This window comes from Leucopleurus acutus (assembly GCF_964270905.1).
Source record: "Leucopleurus acutus genome assembly, chromosome: 2".
In the NCBI taxonomy this organism is placed as follows: Eukaryota; Metazoa; Chordata; class Mammalia; order Artiodactyla; family Delphinidae; genus Leucopleurus; species Leucopleurus acutus.
In genome coordinates this window covers 81072325-81094668 of record NC_139143.1, presented here as the reverse complement: position 1 = coordinate 81094668, position 22344 = coordinate 81072325, and the positions used below count along the sequence as shown (strand labels likewise).

The window sequence follows — 22344 nt, the reverse complement described above, 5'->3', positions numbered from 1 at the left end:
CTCACTAACCCCTGACCCTCTACCATCGTCCCTCCTTCACCCGTCCCACTTTCCCGTGTCAGCCAATGGCAGCACGAGAACGCGCACAGGAGCCGTGATAGCCAATAAGAGGCCTATTTTTGACCTACGTTTGTTCTTGAGCAACGTAAGCAGTGCACTCCAATAAGGACTCAAGGAGAAGCAAATCTAAGCCAATCGGAGGCTTGAAGGTGGGGTTGTCCCGCCTTCCGCCAGAATGACCAATAGAAAGCGCGGGCGGTGTGTTTGAAAGCGAGGCCAAAGAGGGTGGGAGCGCGTGCTGCTGGGAGTTGTTTGGAGGTTGGCGGTACGGGGCTGACGGTCCTCAGGCAGGGTGATTATGTCGCACAAGCAGATTTACTATTCGGACAAATACGACGACGAGGAGTTCGAGTACCGGTTAGTGCCGGCGCGGGGGCAATAACAAGGTCGTGAGCTTTGAAAAGTGAGGGCACGAGGAGTTAGTAACGCGGACTGAAGCTACAGAATGGCGCATGCGCGGGAGATGAAGGGAATGGGTGCGAGCAATGAGAGCGTAAGGCGCATGCGCGAAGGGTAGGGTGCGATCGTAAAAGAAACCCTAAAGTGGTAGAGAATTTAGAGTAAGCTCTCCTGTTGGGAGGAGGCGTGGGTGGACGTGGTTAGAGTATTAGAGTGCCGACCACCCTCAGCTTTGCGGGTTTCTGGATCATTCTCTCACCTTCATTGAGCAAATTGAATTTGCCTTCTTGAGACTACTTGTATCATGGCAACACCGTAGAGCCTCCTGGGAGAAGGTGGCAAAGGCGGATCCCGAATTTTCCTCGAGGCTTCAAAGTGAGGGGAGTTCTGAGAGAGCCTGAGTGTTGCTTATTAATTCATGGAAAGGGGGCGTGGTTGCCTGGCTTGTTTTAGGAAGTGGGCTTCGAAGAATTGGAGTGGAATAAAACTGGCCAGGAGCATTGAGAAAAGACTTAATATAGACCTAATAGATTCCCATCAAATATTTGAAAGGCATCTACTTAGGAAACAGTTATGGAGTGCTTATAGGTTTCAGGTGTTCTACTAAAGTGCAAGGATAAGCCATGGTCTCTGCTTTCAACAAACCTAAAAATCTGTGGAAGTAATGACAGATAGCAGAAAGAAGGTGATAATTGGTATGATAGAACTATGTACAGATTGTGGTGGGAGCACGTACGACTTGCCAAGCATGGTGAAGAAAGGACTCCCTATAGTTTGCATTTGATAAACCCTAAATCCATAATTCTAGATTAGAAAATTAGGGAAGACAAAGAATTCTACAAATATTGGCATTCGACCAATCTATATGAAGTGTAATACTTAAAACAACTGGAAGCTTGCTTTCCTTGTGTTTCTTCAGCCTAGTGCAGGGCTCTGGGCCTTCTGGAGAACTCAGTGTCTGCTGACAAACACACTATTTGTATTATTTTTATGCCAAATCCTTGGGAAAGGCCCCCCGGCCCTGTTTGGACCCAATTAACTTTCTTTTCCTCAGCTGTTTTTCTCTACATCTGAAATAGGCTAACTAAAATTAAGTGCTTATAATGTCTTTGCAGGGCTAGAGAAACATCACTAATTTCATCCCCTGGAAGATGTAAGTCTTGGCAGTGATATTTGGTTTAAGAAAAGGGTTTGTTTGTTTTTTTGGTCTAAATAGGTATGGAAGCCAATCTTTATGCCAGGGACTTCTTAAGATGTAAGCTATTTTCAGACATTTAGACTAGAATTGACTCTTTGGGGGAAAAAATCCCTTTTACTTAGCACAGAGAGAGCATTCAGTACATTTTCATTGAAAATGATGAAGTCTGAATCACCCCAATTCATGTCAGAGTAGTAATTTCTTTGCCATGAAAGGAGACTTATCCTTGGTTAGAAAAGCATGGAGTTCCCCCCAAAGAAGTCTCATGGCACATCCCTTCAGAGTTAGGAAAATGAAGTTAGGATAGATCTTAAAGGATAAGATATATTTCACCCTTTGTTCTGACTCTTCCCTGATAGGCCTTTCCTCTCCGTGAAATAAATTACTTCTCTCCCTTCCTCCTTACAATTCTGTTCAAAATTGCCTTTACTTATTAAGTGTGTGTGTGTGTGTGTGTGTGTGTGTGTGTGTGTGTGTGTGTGTGTGTTGTGGGGTTCCCATTATATTAGCGTCATCAACTAGAAGACTATAAGCTCCGAGAAGGCAGAGTCAATATATCAACAGTGTCTGGAATTTAGGTGCTCATTCACTGGTGTTATTTATTGATGTGTACTTTTTAATATACTTCTGTGAGAATGTAGGTATCTTGGCCTTTATTTCTAGCTGCCTCTGCCCCACAATAAGATTATATAAACTCCCTGCCATTACGAACTGGTTTGTCTTTTCTTGCCTCTCTTGGCTTTATATGCAGGCACTCGTCTGACATACTGTACCCAGTACTGATACAGATTCCCCACCTTCCCATGTTTCTGTTACAGGCATGTGATGTTGCCCAAGGACATAGCCAAGCTGGTCCCTAAAACCCATTTGATGTCTGAATCTGAATGGAGGAATCTTGGCGTTCAGCAGAGTCAGGGATGGGTCCATTATATGATCCATGAACCAGGTCAGTGCAATGGCAGAAAGCAACCATGTAGGACTGAGGAAATGAAGGAATGATAAGGTTGCATAACCCAAAGAAATAGGGGGAAAGTGGGGATGATTTACTAGTAAGTATCTGGGAAGTTCAGAAACAACCTGTCACTGAAAAAACCTCCTTTAATCTCTAATTTGGTCAGAGGATTTTTTTTTTTTTTTTAAGGCTACATATACACTGGTAGAGGTTATGGCCCCTGCTTCATTCTCCATCAGAAAGTGAATTTGGGGATGTGTTCCAAATAAACCAAGGAAAGTATATTTCTTGATAAGACACCAGACACCAAACTGCCAGACAAAACTAATAAAGGATGCCCCGGGGCTGCACAAACATAGCAAGAGAACTGATACTGACAATTCTGTACTTGGCACACAGGCCAGGCTTCGGGGTCTGCTTCTAAGGCCATATGCTTAAATCTTAATTTAGTTGTAAAGATCTGAGTGGGTGATACCTGGGAAGTGGGAGTGGGAGATACTATAGGTTGTGCATAGGATGATGTGAGCTTGTCTCTTAGATTTCACTCACTCTTTCAGAACCTCACATCTTGCTGTTCCGGCGGCCACTGCCCAAGAAGCCAAAGAAATGAAGCTGGGGAGCCACTTTTCAGCCTCATGCTTTATACAGCTGTCCTCATTTGCTAACATCTTTCTGATGACATTATTATGTTGCCTTCCTGTTTCTCACTTTGATATTTAAAGGATGTTCAGTACACTGTTTGAACGTGTTGGAGACTGCTTTGCTTCTTGAGCAGAACCAACAGGACCATGGCCCAGCCGGACAACTGCTCTTTGGGTTGCAGCCTCAGCTAAGTGTGACCCCCAAAACCAGTGTGAGCTCTGTATCCAGCAGAACACACTTGGCAGATGGAGGAAGCATCTAAGAATAAGACCCGTGGCTGTTACAGGGATTGTGTAAACTTCCTGTTTTTTTTTTTTCTGCCAGGTGTTGTATGTATGGTGATTTATGTTTCAATGTGTTGGAAACTTTCCATTTTATTCAAGAAATCTGTTCCATGTTAAAAAGCCTTGATTAAAGAGGAAGTTTTTATAATCTGATTCTCTCATTGTAAAGGTTTTTTCCCCCTCTCAGGGCAAGCATCACATTCACTATCATGGTTCTAATTATATGCCCTTCAATGAGATAATGAAATGAAGTTCAGCTCTTTGTTAATAATGAGGTTTATTTCAACATTCAGGTAACTGGTTTTTAATCTACTTTAAGCAGACTTTCCTGTCAAACATCTACTGAAATATATTTCACTCTAACTACAGGCCTAAGAAAGAGGTTATATGGGGACAACTTCATCTCATCAAAACAAATGAATTCTTTTCTACAGTCAGGGATGCTGCCATTAACGTAGTCCTGATTTTTGAAGGGTACACAAGGGAGGAGGCTGTCAGCCAGAGGCTGCTAGTGCACTCCACTTCCTGACCAGCCTAAGGCTCAGGCACACCTCTGGCCTGTTCACTCCCCACAATGGTTTGGGGGTGTTTTCAGTGGTTCTCACCGTGGCTGAACATTGGAATCACCTGGGTAGCTTTAAAAGTGCTGATGGCTAAGTCATTCCCAGGGAAGTTGACTTAATTGGTCTGGGGTGTGGCCTGGATGAGGGAATTTCAAGCATTCTTACACAAGTAGTTACAGCACTAACCTTTGAGAAAACAGTTGTAAACTGTGGCTATTTGAGAAAACATTTCGCCAAATAATAGCTTACCCTCTACTTTGAACAGAAGTGCTAAGTAAGGGAGATTAATCTTCCCACTTCTCTCTGTCTTCCATTCATTTTTTCCTTAGAGCAGTAGTAGTTCAAGTGTGGTCCCTGGACCAGAAGCATCAACATCACCTGGAAACTCCTTAGAAGTGTCCATTCTTGGGCTCCACCCTAGACCTACTGAATCAAACTCTGAGGGTAGAACCTAGTGACATTTTAACAAGCTCTCTAGGTGATTCTGGTGCATACTTAAGCTTGAGAACCCACTGTAAAGGATCAGACCAGAGCTGATGTTTCGGGGAGGGGGGCGGGGCTTGTCAAATACCACCATTACTAAGAAAGATGATGTAGCATATATGGCTTACGTCATTAGGAAAGCCTGACTTTGTTTTTTTAGAGCTGAGACGCTCTTAATTGGGAAAAACACGGGGCTTATTATTTGAGAAAGAAGGGTCTAGAAGCCTGGCTCTACCATTCACTGTAGTGTTTTGTGGTTGTTGTATGGCATCCCTTCACCTTTTTGAGCCTGTTGCCCATCTGTAAAATGGGCATCATATCTATCTTTTTAGGTTTTAGGAGAGTAAAATGAGGCCAGGTGTGGTTCAGCAGTCCTCTGAATGAATTTTAGAGCTTTACTACAGAAAACAGTGGCATCAGCATGACAGGAGTGTGGTGCTCCAAGGACAATTATGCTTAAAGGACAAAGAACGACCCTGCCTGAAAAAGTTGCAGCGTTACAGCCCCTACCCCACTCTTAAATCGCCCTCCCCACCACGTTGAGATGGTTACGAAATTCCTGAGCCCACCTGGGCAACACCCACCTGGGCAACGGGACCTGTCCCAAATAAGGAAAGGCATCTGGGCTGTCCCACTCTCACCAGATAGAAGGAAGGTGTATGTGCCTCAGCCAATCAGTAAACGAAATTTTCACCCCGGACCATTCTTTTGTTTTCTGGCTATAAAAACTGATCAATAGCACATGTTCGGGCTTGACTCTGCCAGACTGCTAGGAAGTCGGCCTGCTGTTCTGGCAGCAACCCTTCCCTCTAATAAATTCTATCATCTTTACATTCTGCCCCGTGTCTGGAAATTCTTTTCCAACCCGCGTTCAGACCACAACATTTGGTGGCCTGTACGGGGATCTCCAGGGGCATCTCTTTCCCCACCTCCTCTCCTCATTCCTTGGGACCCTCTGTGAACAGGCAAGTTGCTGTGGAAGCAACGGAGGAACTCTGGCCAGGGCCACAGCCTGTGTGTTCCGAAGGCTCCACGGTTCACTTTGCCCCAGTAACTGCCTCCCAGAGCAGGTGAGGATCCCTCTGTCTTCCTTCCGACTGAGGACTAGGCCAAAGGGTATCGTGCGGGCACGGGTAAGGCATTTAAAAGCCATTAGGGTGCCTGCTGCTTGAAGACTCCCGTGAAAGGATAAGGGGGTCACGGAACGGACCAGGCTATTAGAGCGTCTGCCCCCAGCAAGACAGCTTCCGTGCAACGCGAGGCACGTTGTGGACAAAGCAAAACACACAGCCCCCAGTCCCTTGGCCACCGCCTCCTCGGTAGGGGTAGAAGGTGGAATCCTCAGTCCTCTTTTCTGTCGCTTCTGCTTCTTTCTCCTCAGCTCGGACTGACTCCAAAGGACCTCACCGCCTCTAGGTCGTCCCGGGAGCTCCTTCCCATCCATGAGAGTCTAATAACGGTGAGTCAATTCCCGGCTGGCTTCCGGGGATTCCCCTCTCTGGTCACTGATGCCCTGGCCGCACGGTTTCTCACTGCTCTGGCCACCTCAGTCGGACGTGACAGCTGAGACAGTCAGCATTTTTGTGCCTAAGTTGCACGGAGACATCACTGAGACAAAGAGGGCACATATGCCTGTCAGTGATTTTTTTTTTTGCCTGTCAGTGATTTTTGCCTTTTTGCTTGTCAGTGATTCTCAGTAGCCCCATTCTATGGCATTGGGGCTAAGAATGGGTTCAGGTACATCTGTCCCCTTAGACTCACCTCTTGTTTATATTCTCAGGAATTGTAAGGAATTTGATCCAGACAGTCTCAAAAAGAAGAGGCTCATTTTCTTTTGTAACACGGCTTGGCCCCAATACAAACTGAGGGACCAAGAACAATGGCCTCTTAATGGGACGCTAAATTACAACATGATCCTCCAACTTGATCTCTATTGTTGGAAACTAGCAAAGGATTCCGAGGTTCCATGTGTCCAGCCCTTCATGGCCCTCGGTCAGAATCTGAGCCTGAGGGACTCCTGTCACATGTGTTTCTCCATTGCCGCTTTAATGCCTCGTCCTCCCCACCCTCCTCCTTCAGCTTCACTACCTCGTCCCTCCCCATCTCCCCCTCCACCAGATATCTTGGATGACCCTTCTTGTCCCCGATCTCCCCAGCCTCCTCCTCAACCTTCTGCTCCCCAACCCCCACCCCTGTACCCAGAAGCAGACCTTCCACCCCTGCCCCACACTCAGTCACCAGTAGCCCAATGCTCTGAATCGAGTCCCGATATGCTTCCCCTACGAGAGGTTGCTAACGGAGACCTAGGTACTATCAGAGTTCATGTCCCCTTCCCCATGTCTGATCTCTCTCATATTCAAGGGAAACTGGGCTCCTTTAGCCAGGACCCCTCCATGTTCATAAGGGAATTCCAGGCCCTAACTATAGCCTTTGACTTAACTTGGCCAGATATCCACGTGGTCCTAACTACCTGCTGCATCACGAGGAAAATGCCAGGATCTGGGCTGTGGCTCAGGCCTGGGCAGATGAGGCACACGCTCGAAATCCTAATGAGAACCGAGCAGGGGCAGAGGCAGTCCCACGGGCAGACGCAAGATGGAGATACCAGGAAAATAAAAATGGGCCAGCAGGAGGGCTCACTAGGAGACATTACACGATTACCTGTCTACTAGAAGGTATGAAAAAGGCAATCATCAAACCTGTCAATTATAATAAACTCAGAGAAGTCACACGGGAACCCTCTGAGAATCTGGCCCTTTTTCAGGCCCAATTAGTAGAGGCTATGAGGAAATACACCAGCCTAGACCCTGAGACCCCTGAAGGTCAGGCTGTACTTGCAGTTCACTTTGTAAGCTAGGCATCCCCAAGCATAAGACAGAAATTACAGAAACTAGAGCAAGGGCCACAAACCCCATTTTCTGTCCTACTTGACACGGCCTTGAAGGTTTTTAACAATAGGGAGGAGGCTTCTAGGAACAGATGAGAACTGAGAGAGGAGGAAAAATTAAAACGACACGCTCAGTATATGGCTCTTGCCATTACTCAGTCCCTCCCACAACAGGGACCCACGGGAGCCCCTCTCCCATCTCAGAAACCACCGTGGACCTGCTACCAATGCAGTCAGCAGGGGCACACTGTCAGGAACTGCCACACCCCACCACCCGATATCACACGCCCTTATCATCAAAAGGGCCAACTGGAAGAGGAGTTGTCCCTGCCGCCCTCAAGCTGGTAGGCCAATTCCACAACCACCCAACACTCGGGGTTTTTTGGTCCCAGCCCCCGTGGGCCGAGGTCAAAACCAATTACCCCTGTCAGTGGTAATTGACTACCAGGAGCAAGAACCGGATTGCACTGTAGATCTGGGGCTCCTGGATGTGGATGACTGAAGGTGCCCGAGGCTCAACCTACAGGACCCTATGTTCCCCATAAGACTGGAGGAGCCCCGGGTAACCCTGGATGTGGCAGGGGCTAATATAACCTTTCTAATTGACACAGGGGCTACTTATTCAGCCCTGACTTCCTTCTCTGGTCCCACTCGCCATTGTCCCACTCGTCGTTCCTCGATCCTCATAACAGGGATGGGAACAGGCTCAGCAGGACTCTTAAACTCTATTTTCACTGCCCAACAGCTCTCTCTTGAACTCACACAACAGATTGCCAACCTAGCAGCTCAAATTAACATGCTACAAGAACAAATAAATTCTCTAACAGGAGCGGTTTTACAAAATAGAAGAGCTCAGGACCTCCTAACGGCTTATCAGGGAGGGACTTGTGCAGTGTTAAAGGAGGATTGCTGTTTTTTGGTTAATCAGTCAGGCAAGGTCCAGACCGATTTTCGGGCCATGTATTTTTAACCTCCTTGTTAAGTTTGTCTCTTCCAGAATACAAATGGTGATGCAACAAAAACACCGGCCAGACAACACTCGTACAACCCCTTGAACAAGCCGCCATCACTTTACATGGGGCCCACACTCCTCCCTAGATACACCCTGACAGAGAGCAGGCAACGGGAACCCAGGGCCCCATGATGCCCCTGCTCAGCAGGAAGCAGCCAGAGTTTGTCACCCCTTCTCACAAAGGGGTTCCAGAATGCTTGAGAGGGAATTAGGCAGTTAGGTAGATATGAGCAGGGTACCCAATAGGGCCAAGGAATTGGCCCTATAAATAGAAGGGGGAATGTGGTGCTCCCAGGACAATGATGCTTCAAGGACAAAGACTGACCCTGCCTGAAAAAGTTGCAGCGTTACACCCCCTACCCGACTCTTAAATCGCCCTCCCCACTATGTTGAGATGGTTATGAAATTCCTGAGCCCACCTGGGCAACACCCACCTGGGCAACGGGACCTGTCCCAAATAAGGAAAGGCATCTGGGCTGTCCCACTCTCACCAGATAGAAGGAAGGTGTATGTGCCTCAGCCAATCAGTAAACGAAATTTTCACCCCGGACCATTCTTTTGTTTTCTGGCTATAAAAACTGATCAATAGCACATGTTCGGGCTTGACTCTGCCAGACTGCTAGGAAGTCGGCCTGCTGTTCTGGCAGCAACCCTTCCCTCTAATAAATTCTATCTTATTTCATCCTGCCTTGTGTCTGGAAATTCTTTTTCAACCCGCGTTAGGACCACAACAATGAGAGCTTGTTAAATGCAAATCTCAGGCCCCACCCAAACCGCATGAATCCTGTAGATTTAAACAGCATATTAAGAAGGCCCCCATGGGGACTTTCCTGGTTAAGAATCTGCCTGCCAATGCCGGGGACGTGGGTTTGAGCCCTGGTCTGGGAAGATCCCACACGCTGCGGGGCAACTAACCCCTTGTGCCACAACTACTGAGCCCGCGCCTAGAGCCCATGCTCCGCAACAAGAGAAGCCGCTGCAATAAGCCCTCACACCGCGCAACTAGAGTAAAGCCTGCGCGCACCAACAAAGACCCAACGCAGCCAAATAAATAAATAATTTAAAAATAAAAATAAAAAATGAAAAGGCCCCCAGATGATTCGTAGGAGCGTTAAAGTTTAAGAAGTACTTTTAGACCAGAAGCAAGTGAAATAAGAGGAAGCTAGGATAATATGAGAATCCAAAGTGGACACGTGGCACTCCCTAGTCGCCGCCCTCACTCGTACCTCCAAGACCAATTAACTGGGAGAGGTTGTTTAAAGCACCATCTGGAACAAGGTGGGGCAAGACTTTGTTGTCAAAGAGGTTTCGGTAGGGCTTCCCTGGTGGCGCAGTGGTTGAGAGTCCGCCTGCCGATGCATGGGACATGGGTTCGTGGCCCGGTCCGCGAAGATCCCACATACCGCAGAGCGGCTGGGCCCGTGAGCCGTAGCCGCTGAGTCTGCGCGTACGGAGCCTGTGCTCCGCAACAGGAGAGGCCACAACAGTGAAAGGCCCGCGTACCACAAAAAAAAAAAAAAAAAAAAAAAGAGGTTTCGGTAATTAGCTTTTCTGTTTATAACAGAGACAAATGAAAGTTCCACACACTAAAAGGTCACCTCCAGGATCTTGCTACCTCCCAGGCAATGCTGACAATTTTTCCTGGCTGTCCCTCCAACGTCCATTTGCCACAATATAAAATCCCCTCTGCACCAGTGCCAGCCCCCAACCCCTTAGAATAAGTCATGGTTAATGAATAACAGCATATGCATACAAGAATTTTAACACAGAACAGAGGTTAGAGTCAAGCCTCTCTTTACTTCCAGCACGAGACTGGAGCACACCAAAGTCCTTAAAGAACCTCCAACCACCACCACTCATTTCACTCCCGACTCCTCAAGCCCAGCTCTGAGAGAAAAGCCCCGCCCCCCAACTAAGGCCCGGCCCCCATGTTTCCGGGCGAGGGGTGACCACGTGGTTGTCGCCAATAACAACCCAGCACTACTCCCGCCCTCTAGCTAAAGCTCGAGAGCGATAGTCGACTACACCAATTGACCCTTAAAGATTGTGTGAGCGACGGCCAAAATGACCAATTAATACGAGGTAGGTAGGCGTCTAAGGCGGGACTCTAAGTACGGAAGCTACCACGGGAGTGAAGGAGAGAGGGAAAGACCCGGTGAAGGGGCGAGAGGCAGGTGAGAACCTGGAAGAGCTCAGCAGTCTGAAGCGTGGCGGGAAGAGACAGGATTCCGGGCTAGAAAGGGTGCGGAAGCCAGCAGAAGAAGGCGGCTGAGTTTTGGTCGTGGGTGGAGGGAGGGAACGCACTTAAAGGGGCCAAGGCCCAGGATAAGGTAGACATTTAAAGGAACAGATGCCCCAAAGAGAAGAGGCATTTAAAGGTGCAGATGCCCAAGATAGAGCAGACCCTAGAGGAGCCGAGCTCAACGGACAGAAGACATTTAAAGTGGTAGGTTCGGGAGAGAAGGACATTTTAAGGAGACTAGGACCGAGCATAGAAAACATTAAAAGAGGTATGGGCTAGGGTTTGAGAACACGTTTATTAAAGGGACATGGATAAAGGAGTCGATTGTCAAGGGCGTGATGAGGAAGATTGCACTCCTGCTCTCCCCCATTGTCCTTTCTGGCTCCTCCAGGTTCCCTCGACCCCGGAACCCCAGTTCCCAGGCTATGACCCCCAGTGCCCTGTAGACCTGGCGGGCCCCGCGTGCTTGCGCCCCCTATTTGGGGGTCTGGGTGGCTACTGGAGGGCCTTGCAGAGGGGCAGAGAAGGCAGGACCATGGCATCTAGGGCCTCTGAACCTCCCCCAGGGCGCAGCGTGACGGCGGGCATCATCATTGTTGGAGATGAGATCCTCAAGGTGTGTCTGGGACAGAGGAGGGGGGAGGGGCAGCGTTCTCCTGTCCTCCGGAGCTTGCTCCACGTTCTGTTGAGGGAGGGTGAACCAGGGTGGGAGCCCCCTTGCTGCAGTAGGGTCCTGGAGTGAGTCCAATATATTGGAGGAAAAATGACCTTCATTCTTTCAATTGCTGTGTTGAAAAACTTGTAGCAAAGTCCCTACAATTTGCCAAGCACTATGGTAGGGGGAGGGGTGGCTTTACAGAAATGACAATGCATGTATTATTTCAGAGTTATATCCAACCTGTTTGGAAAATGATCCAAGGCATTCCACAGAGTAGATAAGTGAGATAGAAGGAAAGTACTAGAAGGGGGAAATTACTTCTGAATAATCAGGGAAGTCTCACTAGAGGTCATGGTGGGCATCAGGTTTGTAATAGTAATATTGAGTGCTTACTAGCGCCTGGCAGTGTGCTTATTACATCACATATGTGATTTTACTAATCCTCACAACAGCTCCATGATGTGGGTACTTTTTTTTTTTCCCCTGCTGAGCCGCCCGACATGTGGGATCTTAGTTCCCTGACCAGGGATCAAACCCACGCACCCTGCATTGGAAGCGCGGAGTCTTAACCACTGGACCACCAGGGAAGTCCGATGTGGGTACTTTTATTATAAATCTCAATGAATAGATTATGAGACTGAGGCTCAGAGAGGTTGAGAAACTTGCCCACAGTTGAACAGCTAGTAAGTGGTAGGTGGGGTTCCAACCTGATTCTCACTTACTCCAGAGCCTCCCTTAACCACTAACCTCTCTGTAGAGAAGTAGAAGAAGATGGGGCTGGAAAAGAAGAGTGGACACACACCATAGACTCACAGCCTCAAATATTCTGCAAATGAATTTGAACTTTATTCTGTATATGGTTGGAAACAACAAATGGCTTTTGAGCCAAGAGTGATGCAATCACAGTGACACGTTAGGAAAGTTGTTCAGGAGGCACGGGGCAGAGTGCTGTGGCTGGAGGCTGGGATTCTGGCCAGGGGTCTGCCGCCACTGTCCAGGTGAAAGGTGCCAAGGACCCGTTTGGTGGCAGTAGGAACAGAGGGAAGAGAGCAAATGGAGAGACATTTCAGAAGTAGAATTGACAGCTTGAAGAACCTGACGCTGTGGACAGTGTCTGGAGATGCCATTGACCAAATGGACAACAGCCAGGGATAGGGTGAAGATGCCCAGTAAGCACCTGGAGCCAGAGGACTAAAACTGTCAGGGTTGGTGAGGAAGTAGATGAGTTGTCCCCATACAATTGATGATTGAATCCATAAGCAGAGATGAAGGCCCAAGGGGGATCACATTACCCCTGACTCCATTCACATGGATTTTCCCACTCTTCCGCCTAGTCTGGGCTTCTGGGTAGCCCGAGGTGGTGTCCCCCAAAGAGCAGAGTGTCCCATCATCAGGCAGATGCAGCCTGATCCTTCCCCCTTTGCCCTTCATCCCTACGGCACTGACACTGTCATCTTCCCCATCTCCAATCTCGCAGGGACACACTCAGGACACCAATACCTACTTTCTGTGCCGGACACTGCGCTCCCTGGGGGTCCAGGTGTGCCGAGTCTCTGTCGTACCCGATGAGGTAGCCACCATCGCGGCTGAGGTCACGTCTTTCTCCAGCCGCTTCACCCACGTCCTTACGGCAGGGGGCATTGGCCCCACCCATGATGATGTGACCTTCGAGGCAGTAGCACAGGCCTTTGGGGACGAACTCAGGCCACACCCTGAGCTGGAAGGGGCCATCAAAGCCCTAGGGGGGGAGGGCTGGGAGAAGCTGTCACGGGTGCCCTCCACTGCCCGCCTACATTATGGCACAGATCCTCTCACTGGCCGTCCGTTCAGATTCCCACTAGTCTCCGTCCGAAACGTCTACCTCTTCCCGGGAATTCCGGAGCTGCTGCGGCGGGTGCTGGAGGGGCTAAAGGGACTGTTTCAAAACACAGCTGTTCAGTTCCACTTGCGAGAGCTGTATGTGGCAGCTAATGAGGCCTCTATCGCCCCCATCCTGGCTGAGGCCCAGGCCCACTTTGGGCGCAGGCTTGGCCTGGGTTCCTACCCTGACTGGGGCAGCAACTACTATCAGGTGAAGCTGACACTGGACTCGGAGGAAGAAGGGCCCCTGGAGGAATGCCTGGCCTACCTGACTGCCCGTCTGCCCCAGGGATCGCTGGTCCCCTACGTACCCAACGCCGTGGAGCAGGCCAGTGAGGCCGTGTACAAACTCACTGAGTCAGGTAGGGGCCTCCTGGGGGAGGGGCAGCATACACCAGACCTTTGGTGCCACCCTCAGTCTCAGGAATGCAGGGGCTGTTGGAGGCTTCCCCCAGATCCAGGAGAAGGTAGAAGATAGCTACAGCTGATTCATTCATTCTTCCAATAAATATCAATTGAGTACCTCCTTTCAGCAACACTGTGCTGGCTGTTGGGGGTATAACTCAACAAGACAGAGGTATGCCCTATTCTGGACAAGGAGTTTAACAGGAGAGGGAGACGTTAAACAGGTAGTCGTGCATGAGGTGTCAGTGATGGGGGGTCTCCATAGCAGGGAGATCAGCCTTGATGTGGGGTCCAAGAAGGCTTCTCTGGGCGAGTGACATATAAGCTGAGTGCTAAGGAGGATTTGGTCAGACCAGGAGGTAGGCAAGAGTAAACAGTGTGAGAGAGGGTCTGAAAGGAAGCAGCATGAGGTTTAGGAGAATGGAAAGAAACCAGGACCTCCAGAGGGAAGACGCTGAGGTGAAGAGTGCCATGAGGTGTGGCTGAATGACGGGCTGGGGGCAGACTGCAGGGCCGAGTGGGCAGATGAAGGCATGGGGAACACTGGGAAGATATGGAAGGGTTTTAAGCAAGGGCAACTTGGCCCCCACTGCCCTTTGACCACTGCCCTTTGACAGTCATATGTCTCTATCTGATGCCCTCTTCCCTGCCTGGCTGGCAGGGTCTTCTCTGAGAGAAAAGGTGGCAGGCGCCCTACAGACCATTGAGACTGCCCTGGCTCAGTACAGCCTCACCCAGCTCTGCGTGGGATTCAACGGGGGCAAGGACTGCACCGCCCTCCTGCACCTCTTCCATGCCGCTGTGCAGAAGTGAGCCAACCCCCTGGAGGCAAGACCCCAGAGATAGATCGGCCCCATCCTCTAGTTCCCCATCCTAAGAAGCAGGGAGGAAAGGGGGTGTCTGGGTGGGGTTTGGGAGGATGGTAGCCATAGTGACCTCTCAGTTCCATTCCCCCACCATATTTATTGAGTGTCTGACGCCTGCCTGGCGCGGGGTGTGGACGTGCAAGCCACCGTCCCCGACAACAGGGTGGTCACAGTCCTGTCGGGGAGGTAAGGCTTACATACTGGAAACAGGAGTGTATGCTCCAGATTTGAGAGGTAAGAGGTCAGAGTGGGCTTCCCAGACGAAGTGGGTTCTGATGGATGGGAAGGATGAGGAAAGGAGAGAAGGGGAGGGTGTCCATCCCAGGGGCCAAAAGGCAAGCTCTCTGGAGAGCATTTCCCTGCCCATCCTGGCAAGCCAATGGATTCTGCCCCCTCCCCAGGAAATACCCTGATGCTCAAGAGCCCCTCCAGATCCTGTATATCCGCAGCATCTCCCCTTTCCCTGAGCTGGAGCAGTTTCTACAGGACACCATCAAGAGGTACCAGGGACCTGAAGGTTTGGGCTCCAAGAGGGGCTTGGCAGGGCCCACTCTTGACTCCCACTGCTCTTCCTCAGGTACAGTCTGCAGGTGCTGGAGGCTGAGGGTGACATGAAGCAGGCCCTGAGCGAGCTGCGGGCACAGCATCCCCAGCTGGAGGCTGTGCTGATGGGCACCCGCCGCACCGACCCCTACTCCTGCAGCCTCGGCCCCTTCAGTCCCACTGACCCAGGGTGGCCTTCGTTCATGCGCATCAACCCGCTACTGGTATCAGGGAAGGGGATTTATCGCCTTCAGTCTCGTGCCCCCTATCAGTCATTGCTCCTTGGCTACCTGAGGTGGGGGAGGTTAGGCCCTGGGGCTTGGATGAAACAGCCCCATCATCCAGGGGAGGCTGTGCTATTTGTTCGTTCAGCCTTTTGACCAATTTTTATCGAGCACTAATTCAACGGCTGGCATCCTGCTTTCTCCTGTGGACAGAACAATGACTTAGACCTGTGCTGTCTGATATGGTAGCCATGAGCCATTTATTTACACTCAAATTGTAATTAATTGAAATGAAATACAAATTGCTAAAAAAAAAAAACTGAATTGTATACTTTAGAAGGGTGAGTTTCATGGCATGTGAATATCTCAATTTTTAAATTAAATTACAATTCAAAATTCAGTTCTTTAGTTCTACTAACAACATGTCAAGCAACCACCATGTTAGCACAGATAAAGAACATTTCCATCATTGCAGAAAGTTCTACTGGACAGCACAGGCTTACACAGACATAGATATCCTCTCCCTGTCCTGGAACTTAGATGCCAGTGGAGGGTGGGTTGAGAAATGGAGAGGGACAGGATAAAAGCTTTCTCTTTCTTATTGGTTGGCCTACACAGAGCAAGATGTACCAGAGAACTGGGTAGCAGGCCCTCCCTCAGAGGCCAAGGGAGCCGAAGAGCCCCGGATAGTCCCCTTCCCAGGTGGCAGTGGGTAGGTGTGGGAAAGGAAAGTATGTGTGACTCTTCTCTGACCTCCCAGGACTGGACCTACAGAGACATCTGGGACTTTCTGCGTCAACTGTTTGTCCCATACTGTATCCTGTATGACCAAGGGTAAGGGATTTGGAGGAAGAGGATGGGTGTGTGGAAGATGTGAGGGTGCTGGGACTGGGAGAGCCGAGCCCACCACACTCACCCATGCCCTCCATTCCCATTCCCCCGCCCCACCAGCTATACGTCACTGGGGAGCCGGGAGAACACGGTGCGGAACCCAGCCCTGAAGTGCCCGAACCCAGGAGGACAGCCCACCTACCGTCCAGCCTACCTGCTTGAGAACGAAGACGAGGAGCGGAACTCCCGCACGTGACCTCCCACTCCTGCCCTGTCCAGGAGGAAGGGAAGGGGGCCATCCTGGGGTCTAACCTGTCAATAAACCACCTCTCCTGTGCCTGTTGCTCTGGCTGTGTCTTCCTGCTTCAGGGGACGAGAGAAGCAGAAGTGGGCCAGGCCCTGGCAGCTCGGAGCCCTCAGTGCTCACTCTGGGGCGGCGGGGGAGAGAGGAGGCTGGAAAGGAGCTCTCATTGATGATTTTCAGTGCCAGCCTCAGCTGGAGCCCACCAGAGGGCAGGAGCAGGGAGCAGTGCCAACCCCTGGGGGAAGGGATAACTGGGCAGGGCAGCCAGGGCTTCGAGACCCAGGCTGGAGGAAGGGAAGCTGAGCTGGCCTGGCTGTGGAGGATGAAAGATGGAGTGGCCAGGCCCTCCTCCTACTAACCCCACCCCACCATCCCTGGGCACAGGGGCTGACTCAGCCCATTCTCAGGCCCAGAACTTTCCCTGTGCTAGACCCTGGGGCCTTTGTCCCCACAGTCATGAGGTCTGAAGGGGGTGGGGACAATGTTGATAAAAGGCACTAGAGGCAGCTCCCACACCCTTCCTCAGAGCTGCTGCCCACATGCAGTCCCGGATACAGCCCCTAGCCCAGGCCCTGCCCTTCTCCCTTGGAGGAGTTCTGCGAGACACTGGACTCCGGGTGCCTGTCATGAAGACGGGCACAGGGTGGGAGGGCCTGCAGCGGACCCTGAAGGAAGTCGCCTACATCCTCCTCTGCTGCTGGTGTATCAAGGAGCTGCTGGATTAATGGCAGCAGGGAGCTGCCTCCTCCCCGCTGGCACCATGGCCAGCATCGCTCAGGTGGGCAGGGTAGGGCAGACAGGAGGCATGGCTGCAGCTTCTGTGGCAAAGCCTGCCTCTCAGCTTCCCATTCTCTTTTTTAGCACCCAGCCCAACCCCCATCAAGACTCCTGGGGCCAGCTGTGCTTGACCAAGGACGGGCCACAAACAATGAGTGAAGTGTGATCCTGCTTTGAGTTTGTGCCATCTGTCAGACCTGCCTCATCTCTCGGCCTCTATTCCCAGGCCCCACCTCCAGTGCACCTCTGGTGCACAGGAGCTTGGCCTGCTGGCTAGGACCCCAGTCAGACTGCAGCAGAAACTGCCACTCCTCCAAGCCTGGTACAGTGAGCCCACCGGCCCAGATGGCTGATCTTACCATACCCTCTTAGTACCAGGAATGGGCTGCCCCCAGTATCTCTGTATGAGAATCACTGAACTGTATGTATAATAAATAAGCCTTGAGACCAAAAGTTCTAAATGTCTACAGGGAAGTCAGAAAAAGTCAGCACTGGAAGAGTCTGGGAACCAAGGAGGGAAGGAAGTTTTCCTGGATAGAACAGAATGAAAGCCAGGTTTCCTGACTCACTGGTGCCTGGGTGGGGAGGGCGTTGGGTAGAAAGGCCAGGTTCCTCCCAACTTGTAGACAGGGAGGAGTCCAGCTTGGGTGGGGTCTTCTTCTGTGAGGCCCTGTGTGTAAGGATGGGAACCCAAATAGAAGACCTGGTCTGGCCAGCTCCCTGCCCCTGAAGATCTTGGGGAAAGCACTGAGCTGGTGCTAGTTCCCAGCTTACGGAGGAAGTCCGGCCCTGCTCCTCTAGCTCACACACAAAGCTGCAAGAGAAAGCCACCTGTATGGCCACACAGGTCCCTCAGGTTTATGACAGTGCATAGGACACAAACAGCCAGAATGAGCAGAATTGACTCTTCACTTCCCCTCGGCAGCCACAACACATGCTCTCCCTGAATCACTCCCAGTGGTAGGCACACACCAGCCATTTACATCGTCTTGTTCCTGCCTAATGACATGCCCACTCACAGCCCCCAATGACCTCAGAGCCAGCCAGTGTCCCTGGGATCTCTACCCAGCATTCCCTGGGGCCCAGTTATGCCTTCCCCCCTCCATTCTGTCCTGGGACACTGGCCTGGAGATGGTGTATGTGGCCCTCCCTCACTGCCAGGGACCAGCTCTTCCTCAGACTTCTTAGTTAACTCCTTTTTCTCTGGGCTTATTTTCTTTTTCTTGCTTTCTCTCTCTCTCTCTTTCTTTTTCTTTCTTTTTTTTTTTTTTTTGTCAAAGTAATATATGCCTAATAAACTCTGATAGTAAAAATTATCTCCCTCCCACACCTATCCCCCAGCTCTCCTGCCTGGAGGTAACCATGGTGACCAGTATCTTGGACAGCATTCCAGAGATAGTCTATGCATATACTGCATCGTCATTCATTCTTTTTTTTTTTTAGTTTTTTATTTTAATTGAAGTATAGTTGATTTACAGTATTATATTAGTTTCTGGTGTACAACACAGTGATTCAAAATTTTTACAGATTATACTCCATTTAAAGTTATATAAAATATTGGCTATATTCCCTGTGCTATACAATATATTCTTGTAACTTATTTATTTTATACACAGTAGTTTGTACCTCTTAATCCCCTACCTCTGTCTTGCCCCTCCCCCTTCACTCTCCACTAGTAACCACTAGCTTGTTCTCTATATCTGTGAGTCCATTCTGTTTTGTTATATTCATTCATTTGTTTTATTTTTTAGATTCCACATGTAAGTGATAACATACAGTATTTGTATTTCTCTGTCTGACTTATTCATTAAGCATAATACCTTCCAGGTTCATCCATGTTTTTGCAAATAGCAAAACATTTATTCTTTCATTTAACAAATATTATTGAGCATCTGCTATATGCCAATCTGGCTGATTTGAATACAGCAGTGAACAAAATAGATCCCTGTATTCATGGAGTTTACATTCTGGTGGGTAGAGACAGAAAATAAAATATAAACATTAAAAAATAAGTACATTGATGTTACTAGGTGATAGGTTCTATAGAAAAAGAGAAAGTCAAGCTAAGGATGGGAGTGGAGGCAGGCCTAGTATGCCATGGTAAGAACTTGAGATTTTATGCTGAGTAAAATGAGGAACTGTTGCAGGCAGTTGGGCATAAACTGATTTTTTATTTAAAAGGCTCACACTGGCTGCTGGGTTGAGAATAGACTTTAGGGGACCAAGGGTAGGATAGTAGAGACCTTTTAGGAGGTCATGGGCACAATTGGGGCCAGACATGTTGGTGGCTCAGAGCAGGCTTACAGCAATAGCAGTAGGGAGAAGTGGCTGCCCTTACATATACTTATACTTCTAGTTAATAACATACTCTATACCCTGTTCTGTACTTTGCTATTTTCCCTTCACATACCTCATACAGGAGTCCACATCAGTATATTTAGAGCCTGCCCATTCTTTTGTACAGCAGTATGGTACTCTATAGTACTCCAACTTAAGGTTATTTCTTATCCCTGGCAGCCCCTCTTTAGACATCCACAAAATGCAGGTCAGTGTTCTTGCCTGGTGCCTTCAGAGCCCCAGGGCACAGCAGTGAGAAGGTCCTGAATCCAAGGAGAGAGAGGTTAGTGGTAGAGATGGACACAGAATTCAACTTCCCATCTGAATTTGGAGTTCCCTCTCCCCCTCATAGCCTGCACCCTGCTTGGCCAACCCCAGCCCTTCCCTGACTCAAGCTCTAGACATTTGCCTCCTTTTCCTTTCTTAGACCTCACTCCTACCAAGCTGGGGCAGTGCCTGGAGGTGGATCCTGAAGTCTGAGGGTTCTGACTTTGCCAGGGGAGGGGATGTCTGGCAAGGGCTACTGGGGAAGTAGTAGGGGTAGAAGGCAGGGCCTGTGATTGTGGCAGGTGGTCGGAGCTGAAGAGGGGAGAGAAGTCGTGACTGCCAGTAGCCCAAGGAGAGTGTCAGAGCTGGAAAGAGAGTGTCAGAACCCTGAAAGTGGAAAGACTGAGGAGAGGGATGGGGAGGATAACAAAAACCTCATATACCATTCCAGAGCCCTTTTCAGCTACAGAGTGTGCGAGCGTTACAAAAGTCCACTTCAAAAGTAGGCAGGACGGGGCTTCCCTGGTGGCGCAGTGGTTGAGAGTACGCCTGCTGATGCAGGGGACATGGGTTCGTGCCCCGGTCCGGGAAGATCCCACATGCCACGGAGCGGCTGGGCCCGTGAGCCATGGCCGCTGAGCCTGTGCGTCCGGAGCCTGTGCTCCGCAACGGGAGAGGCCACAACAGTGAGAGGCCCGCGTATCACAAAAAAAAAAAAAAGTAGTTAGGACGAGGGCAATTGTCCCATCTTAACATGAAGGAACAAGCCCAGAGAGGTGTGGTGACCTCTCCAAAGTCATATGAACAGCACACTGCAGTAGGGTAGTCATTTAGTGAACCCAGATTCTCTCATCTCAAATTCAGGGCTTCTCTCCTGCCTTCCTCTTCTGAACTGGTGCTTGGGATGGTAGCCTAAGTGGCCTGGGAGGCAGGGCCAGGCTAGCAGAAATGTGGAAGGGACTATCCACCCCTATTCTGCACCCACTCCATGATTTCCCACTTCACCTCAACCCTAATCTCCCCTTGTTCTTGATTTCCCCCGCGCTCATTTGGGAGGCCCAGCTATGCCCTTTTCATGTAAGCCACAAAGCCAGGAGATGGTTCCCTGGACTACACCTCCCCACTGGTCTAGAAGGGAAAGTGAGATGTGGCAGCTTCCCTGCAATGTTCTCTTCCCAACTAGAGTAAGTTCAGGTTTTAAGTGTCCAAACTACTGTCTCAAGAGCTCACTGGAGGGGGATGAGGGGAGCAATAAAGGAAGATGTGCAGGCACCTAGACAGGGAGGGATGGGTAAGATCTCATTTACCCTTCGGCGCCCCGGAGCCCTCTAGTGGCCACAAGGGGTAGGGGACTGGGCGGGGTAAAACAGGGAAGGAGACCAGGCAGAACTGGAAGTGACCCCCAAGTACGACAGCATGCGGAGGAGCGGCCTGATATCCAGGATTCCCAGCTGATTACGTCGAATATAAGACCGTCAGTGGTGTGCAGAAGCTGGAGGAGAGGGGTCAAGAGAAGTGGTCTGAGGAGCCATGCGCAATAAACTGGATATTATAGTAATAATCTTGGGAGGGTCCCACGTTTTCCCAGCTAAACTGAAAGACGGGCAGAAAGGGGAGTGTGGCAGTTGTTTCACTAGCTCCAGAGCGCAGACCCCCAAGGGCATACGCTCTTATTTGCGTCCCTATTTGCATCTCGTTTGCATATGAGTTATTTCCCCTTCAAAAGGCATTAGTCCTTTCTCAGTTATGCCCAGCTGAGACTGTCTACTCCAGCCTTCGCCAGCTTTGGGGGCATACCCATTCTTCTGGCCATTCTCTGACCCCTCTGACCTCCGCCCCTCAGTATCCTCAGGTCGTTCTTTCTCAACCCTTTACCTACCCCAGCTTCAAAGCAGCGACCCGGCTTCTCGAGCCGGGGGACCTGCGCCGCCTGGTGGCTGTCCGGAGGAGGCTGAGGGCAGAGGGGTTCAGTTTCGCCTTCTCTGGGACGTGGAGTTTTGGAAAATGTTCCCCCGAGCTTCCTGAGGCTAAATTTATCTCCCCCGGCCCTGGGGGGCGCAGAGATCCCGGCGATGATTAGCGCTGCGCGACACCGGGCTCCCGCCCAGAGGCCCGGAATAGGCGCCGAGTTATAAATAGTGCAGCCCGCAGGTGTGGGGGGAGTCGGCGGGAGGGGGGCAACCCTGGCAGCCACGGCTCCTTCAGGTGGGTTGGGCGGTCGCGGTGGGGGCGCCGGGGGGCGGCAGGGCTGCGGTCTGAGCGCCCCCAGCGGTTTCCTGGGCGGCGGGTTTTTCGAGGGAAGCGGAGGCAGCCGGGGGAAGGCGGAGAGCGGGGAAGAGGTGGGCGACGAAGCTGATGTGCCGCTTCCAGCTCAGCCCCCCACATTCCAAAGCAGGCCCCTAGACCCACTCACTCAGGACCCCGCCCAGTCACAGCCTTGCCTTTCTTCCCGCCAGAAGCCCTCTCTCCTCCAGGCTCTGCAAACATCCAGCTCCTCTGCAGCTCAACCTTGGCGCACGTGGCCCGGCCTAGGCACCTGGCCCTCACCCC

At 50.5% G+C, this 22344-nt stretch overlaps 3 protein-coding genes across 6 annotated transcripts; all 3 read left to right on the top strand.

Moving 5' to 3' along the window:
* Window positions 1-310: 310 nt before the first annotated feature.
* CKS1B (CDC28 protein kinase regulatory subunit 1B) lies at window positions 311-3641 on the top strand. The gene is made up of 3 exons (XM_082832797.1): window positions 311-417; window positions 2476-2603; window positions 3167-3641. The coding sequence occupies exons 1-3, from the start codon at window positions 359-361 to the stop codon at window positions 3217-3219; spliced, it is 240 nt and encodes a 79-aa protein (XP_082688923.1). The 5' UTR covers window positions 311-358; the 3' UTR covers window positions 3220-3641.
* A 6985-nt stretch (window positions 3642-10626) lies between these two features.
* On the top strand, window positions 10627-16440 carry FLAD1 (flavin adenine dinucleotide synthetase 1). Of its 4 annotated transcripts, none has more exons than XM_082832686.1 (8): window positions 10627-10654; window positions 11114-11338; window positions 12858-13602; window positions 14307-14454; window positions 14913-15011; window positions 15089-15278; window positions 16039-16112; window positions 16230-16440. In XM_082832686.1, the coding sequence occupies exons 2-8, from the start codon at window positions 11258-11260 to the stop codon at window positions 16363-16365; spliced, it is 1473 nt and encodes a 490-aa protein (XP_082688812.1). In that variant the 5' UTR covers window positions 10627-10654; window positions 11114-11257; the 3' UTR covers window positions 16366-16440. The 4 variants fall into 4 exon arrangements, with proteins under 4 accessions (XP_082688812.1, XP_082688813.1, XP_082688814.1 ...); XM_082832687.1 differs by lacking the exon at window positions 10627-10654 and adding an exon at window positions 10660-10722; XM_082832685.1 differs by lacking the exon at window positions 10627-10654 and adding an exon at window positions 10744-10926.
* Window positions 16441-16952: 512 nt separating this feature from the next.
* On the top strand, window positions 16953-17138 carry LENEP (lens epithelial protein; the record flags this gene model as incomplete). The annotated part of the gene is made up of 1 exon (XM_082861412.1): window positions 16953-17138. One exon carries the CDS (start codon window positions 16953-16955, stop codon window positions 17136-17138), a length of 186 nt encoding a protein of 61 aa, XP_082717538.1.
* Window positions 17139-22344: the final 5206 nt, after the last annotated feature.